Source organism: Lagenorhynchus albirostris, chromosome 9, assembly GCF_949774975.1.
Source record: "Lagenorhynchus albirostris chromosome 9, mLagAlb1.1, whole genome shotgun sequence".
NCBI classification, from domain to species: Eukaryota; Metazoa; Chordata; class Mammalia; order Artiodactyla; family Delphinidae; genus Lagenorhynchus; species Lagenorhynchus albirostris.
The window spans coordinates 83,962,164-83,968,163 of NC_083103.1; the positions used below are offsets into that span (position 1 = coordinate 83,962,164).

Here is a 6,000-nt window from a genome sequence, read left to right on the forward strand (position 1 = left end):
CACAGGCAAAGGCCACAAGACAAACAGTGTGGTGGATTCAAGGAATAGAGCATAGGATTTGGGGTGGGGGAGGGGTGTCTAGAGATGACAGTAGTAAGAGCAGGAATGGGGAAGGGGGATATCTTGAAAGAGTTTTGTAAGCCATTTGAAAGAGCATAAACGTCGATAAATAGGACCACTTGCTTTGTTTTTCTACCCCTCGTACTTACCCTATTCTATAGTTACCATGTTCCTTAGGGAAGCCAGGGAAGCAATTCTGAGGGAAAATAGAATGAGTTTAGTTTTAGGTATACCAGGGGTGGGTTCCTTTGGGGCAAATAGTTGGCATTCTAATGAATAGTGGGCATTCTAATACAAGGTTGTGGAGCTCTGAAGAATTACAAGGGCAGATTTGGGATTCATTAGCATTAAGGAGAAAATCAGAGCCATACAGTGGGGAGCTCTTGCAGGAGAGAATCAAAGTTAGAATCATAGGAATTGACATATAAGAACAGGAATATTTATTTTGTTCATGACTATATCCACAGCACAGAACCTGGTACAGAATAGGTGCTCAGTAAATATTTGTTGGATGGATGGATGGACGGATGGATGGATGGATGGATGGGAGGGAAAAATATTGGCTGGTGTCCTTTTCAGGAGAAAGGAAGTCTAGTTACTCTGGAAAAATTTGGCCTTGTCCTGAATTGATAGGCTTCCAAGAGAATCTCAACCTGGGTGAGTAAGCAAGCAGTGGGATTACTTTTTTTTTAAGGCCCTCACCAGGTTTTAGAAATAGCAGCAATCCCATTGTGGATTGGGGTGAGGCAGAGGGACTCAGGCCTCTCTTGAAGAAGCAAACTGTGCTCTGAATTCGTTGCTCATCTATCAGACATGATCAGTTTTGCACCTCTTCTCTGTAATATTCTTGCAATTACCTGTGTCCTTGTGTCTCTGCAGTCTACTAACCGAATGCAGTGAAGCAAAACCAAGACACATTCAAGCAACAACAAATATGCTGCAGTCTTGGGTTGGAAAGCCAAATTATTATTCCAAACAGGTATTTCATCTAGATGAAAGAATATAAGAATATAATAGGTCTATCATTTTGACTTTACAGTATTATTCAGTGAGCACGGCACTGCCAAGTCAGTATGCTATGAAAATCACATTCAATCTAAAGCTCCACTGAACAGGCAGCTGCATTGAAATAAAGTAAGGTTAGGTGTAGTGAGCAGAAGGAAGTACAATAGCAAGAAGGGAAAAAAGAATTAGCTTTTCTTTGACCTTCAAAAGAAGGAGCTATTCAGTAGGAATAAGAACCAGAAAAAGAGAGTACACTGGAAAAGGCAGCAGATTTCAGGTACTGGCTTCCAGCTTCCAGCTATAATTGTGTGATTGTACACCATTCAAGTATCTCTTCTAAACCCAATGTCCTCATCTGCATTACCTATTCCATAAAGCTGCTGTAAGAATTAAATAAGAGACTATAAGCAATACCCTGACCCCTCTTTCCTCCCTCTGCTCTTCATGCCATTTTGTTAGCTTCCTTAGCTAGCAAATCATCATCTGAAATTGTCTACCTTGGTCCCTCTCCAAGAAACTGAGAATTGGGGAGCATAAGAACTCTACCTTTTTCTTGTATCTGTTACATATTTGTTAATTGGCAGATGGGCCAACTGATCAATTTGCCAAATGAATTTATGAACACTCTGTAATGTTATATAAATGAGTGGAGTTTTATGATTATGATATGTACCCTGGAAGCCAAGCCACCATTTCTACATTTTGATTAAAATCATGTTATACAGTGTCTAATTATTTTTCTGACAGGATAGAGAGAGTCCTAGGGAATCAGTTTGCAAGATTTACACCTTGACTTTTGTAGCCTTGAGAGGAAGGAGAATGGTGTTAGATTATTAACCACCCCTCTCCCTTCTACTCCTCTCCTAGCCTGTCTTTTAAACCTTTCAAAATGTTTTCCTATAGTTGCATGTAAGGTAGAAAAAGGGTGAAACCAAAGAGATCTGTATTCTTCTAAAACTCTATGCTACCCTAGATCACTTCTAGAATGAGAATGTACATTGTGGAAAAGTGAATTTCTCATTAAAGTATTTTTCACAGTGCCTACTTATTATTGTCAATGGAGTAAATAACTTATTAATCATGAGGTACCAATGAGATGCTTTTAATTCATCAGTATTGGAAACCTGACTCTATATACAAAACAGGTCAGGTATGTTTATTTGAGCTCAGAAGCAAAGTCAGGAAAATTATGTGTGTATTTTATATAGCAAGGAAGAAGAAATTATAAATGATCATAGATTTTATTTAGAACCATAAAAATTATAGCATTCAGAAAGAAACCAAGGGAACTTAAAAAGAGGGCATCTTCTAAATCAATGGATTTCATACTTCAGTGACATGAGATTCATCTTACTGAACTGAGATGTCTGGTTGAATCTGGGAGGGTCTTCATTTTTTACAAGTACCTCATGCCATTCTTGGGATACTTTAGGATGGATAGATGATTGAACTCTTTTGGTTGAATAAGATACTGAGATGAGAGGAAAGAATTTCTGTTAGTGTGTGCTGAAACAACCAGGATGATAAACAGACTCCAAGTCATGGCATATGAGAAATGGTAAGAAGAAATGGGGATGCTTAACCTCATGGCATAAAGGGCACTTCAGATACTTGAGTTGGAGAAGGATTGAATTTGTTCCAAGAAATATGGGGCAAGAAATTTTGGCCCAGTGTGAGAAAGCACCTCTAAAGAATCAGATTCTTCATTCATGGACCAGGCTAATGTTAGTGTTGTCACCAGAAAAGTTCAAGACTGGGTGCTGCCACAGGGAATCCAAGCATCAGATGGATCAGAGACAGATGGATGGCTCCTGGGATTGCTGATACCTCTGATCTGGGGCTTCTCTGATATGGTCACGTTCCCACTACAGTGGCAGTGGGCCCTGGTTGGTGTAGCCCAGAGGCATTTGGGTGAGGGTTGGTATGTGTTCCCATCTGAGATGTTAAAATCAGTCAATATGTTAACTTGTGTTAACACAGATTAACAAAATGTGTTAATGTGTGTAGAGAGCCCAGAGGCAGTCCAAGCCTAGAGGAAATGAGTCAACCCAAAGAAAAAATAAAATAAATTCTCTCTCTCCTTACTACCCTTCCTCCTATAGTTGAAGAGAAAGACCATATACTTTAAGATGTACAAGCATACTTAAAAATGTCATGAATGAGTAACCAGGTAAGTTTGTGGAAATAGACCCACATCTGGCAGTGTGTGTTGGGGGTAGGAAGGAAGGTCATTTCTAATTTTGTATTACAGTGAGATATGAATAAAGGTTTTTAAAAATCTGTTTATGGAACTATGTTAAAGGTTATCCCATAAGTAGCTAGTTACCAGAAAAATAAAAGCTATTGAATTGTTTTTACTATTAGAATTGAGTATGTTTGTTCCAAAGTTCTCTTCCCCTGCCCTCTGTCATCTCTACTGCTTACTCCTTCCCATGAAGGTGAAGGGCTAGGATTTAAACCAGGTTTCTGGCTCCAGAATCCTTCCTCTGAACTATCTTCTACTGCCTTCTAATGTTAAGACAAATTAAAGCTTGTGTAATGTTTGGTTGCCATTTTTCTAACTAGTATTATTTCCTTAAATACTTTTTTCTTATTATGAGACACCTGAGCTTGCTTTTGCTTTACTACATGCAAATACTTATTATTGTCTTTTAAAAAGCTATTCACATTTCAATTCTAAATGAGGAGGGAGGGGTACAGTGGGGAAACAATACAATAAGTAGGTTCTCATATCAAATATTTAACATTTATTCCAAAAATGTTCCCAATCCACATAACATTTTTGAGACAAAAAAGTATTTGAATATGAAATTATGCTTCAGAGCAAAGATGTCTTATTAGCAATTTCATATAGTTTAATGACCACTCTATTGTTCAGAGTTGATTCACAGTTTTTATTGTCTTATAATAGATTGTCAGAATGCATTCTTTTGATTTGTCAGGGTAATTTAAAACTTTACTCAAATCAAATATCAAGAGAAAAAAGGCTGAGTGGAGTACTTTTGAAAAATCACACCATTATGTTAATTTAATCAGGAGGTGAAGAATGAAGTAGTTACTGTCAACCTTTCAAAATATGTTCCAGTTGTTACTCATATTCTAGAAATGGCAGAATTGACTTTTCTTCCTGCTTGAGCAGAGTGAGAATAATTCTAGGACCAATTGCAAAAATCTTGCAGGTTGGTAGCTTCCACTGCACTGGTTTTTAAAGAATAATTTTAACAGTAGTGTTTGCTGTATTTTGATCTTGTCTTTGAGTGACATGGTTGCTGTTAGTTGGTCTGACATCTTTTTCAGCATTTAGGGTGATTCTGAATATGATTAAGGATTTTTTTCCCTTGCATTCTTGTCACTGTCTTATCTCTAACAGGCTATTTGATGCACGAGTTTCATAAGTTTTGGATTGAAGAGGACCCCATGGACATAATGGAATTTAATCGTGTGCGGGAGAAATTCCGCAAGAGGATCATAAAACAGCTGCAGAATCCAGACATGGCATTGTGCCCACATTTTGCTGCCTCGGAAGGTTTAATCAACATATAGTCACCCACACTGGTTTTAATGGATACCCCAGGACAGTGCCTCATTATTGTGTTAGATCTCTGCTTAGGTCCCAGCTGACACACTGAATGCACACAGTGATTGTATGCATGCCTGTTAGTACAGTGTCTTCATATCTTCGTCATAATTACCAGATCCCCAAATACCACAATTTCTGCAGTATCTGTCATCCAGTGACTGCTCATATTGTGGCATCATGCAGTGTTACATCTTGCTTTGACACCTGGTATGGAGAGAGTTTTCTATTTTTTTAAATTGGCTTCCTCTCCCTCATAATTTAGTGTTGAAGAATTGTATTTCTCTAGCTGTATTTTATATGTAAAAGATTTAGCTGAATTTTGTTCTGTGAAAGCCTTTTAATTTATTGATGTTTCATGACTATAGCTGCTAGCTCTTCAAGCCAGGTTCATGCTTGGACCTCATTCCAAAAAAGTATGACTTTAAAATAATACAAGCAGACACATGATAAGACAAATCATTCTTGCAAATACTGCTGCACTTCATGAAAATGTAACGAGGCTAACAAGAAGCAAATTTAGGTAGGTGCTGGGGTTTTTTGAAGTACCGCAGAATTATATTGTAATTTACCCCCAGTTGTAATTGTGGCATAGTCATCTGGACATCAAATTATTTTATTCCCATAATTTTACTGGCTTGGATGCCTAAATATGTTTATGATGCTTGGAGCCTCAAAAAAGAAGTATGCACACTGCAAAAGCTCCAACAGCTTTTTCACTGCCTGCCTCTTGCTGAACTCAGAGTTACACCCTGGCACTGTTCTGATCCAGGCATCTTTGCTTGGGGCACTGAGTGGTGGCTGGTTTGTTGTCTATGTCAAGAGGTAATATTAAAAAACAATTTGCAAGAAAATGTGTTGCAAGAGAAGAACCTGAGCTATGTCATTCTGTAATATTTCTTGAAACTAATGACCTTGTCTTTTATCAGTGGAGGAAATAAATTGCTTGGAAGGAGAACAAAATCAAGTCATTTCAAAACAGCTTAAAATCATTTTAAAAACCATGATTTCGTTTGGAATTAATTATGATTGTAGTCTGTTGAATAGTATTTACCATGGCATTTCATACCCATGGTATTTTATACCTTCTGACTATCAGTTTTAGTATTATTAGATGTTTGTGTACTCACTTGCTTATCTAAGTGAATTTTGAGTACTGCCTAACTCAGTTATGAATAAATTACATGTCATTCTACTGTAATGTATAGTGTATTTCATTTTAATATTTTTGTGCTTGTACAGCTTCTGAATATGCAGATATGTGAGTGGGTAGAATGTCAGACAGACAACCTGAAGCTGAATATAAATCATGCCATCGTTCAGAGTAATCAGGTGTGAATTACAGTATGTCATGTCTG

General features: G+C 37.5%; 1 protein-coding gene across 1 annotated transcript in view; it reads left to right on the forward strand.

Annotated features, from left to right (window-relative positions):
* The window catches only part of ELMOD1 (ELMO domain containing 1), a 110,796-nt gene extending 105,503 nt beyond the window's left edge, over nt 1-5,293 (forward strand). The window contains exon 11 of the mRNA XM_060160321.1: nt 4,436-5,293. Coding sequence (XP_060016304.1) covers nt 4,436-4,608 — 173 coding nt within the window. The 3' untranslated portion in view covers nt 4,609-5,293. The remainder of the gene's footprint in view (nt 1-4,435) is intronic.
* The last annotated feature ends 707 nt before the right edge of the window (nt 5,294-6,000 follow it).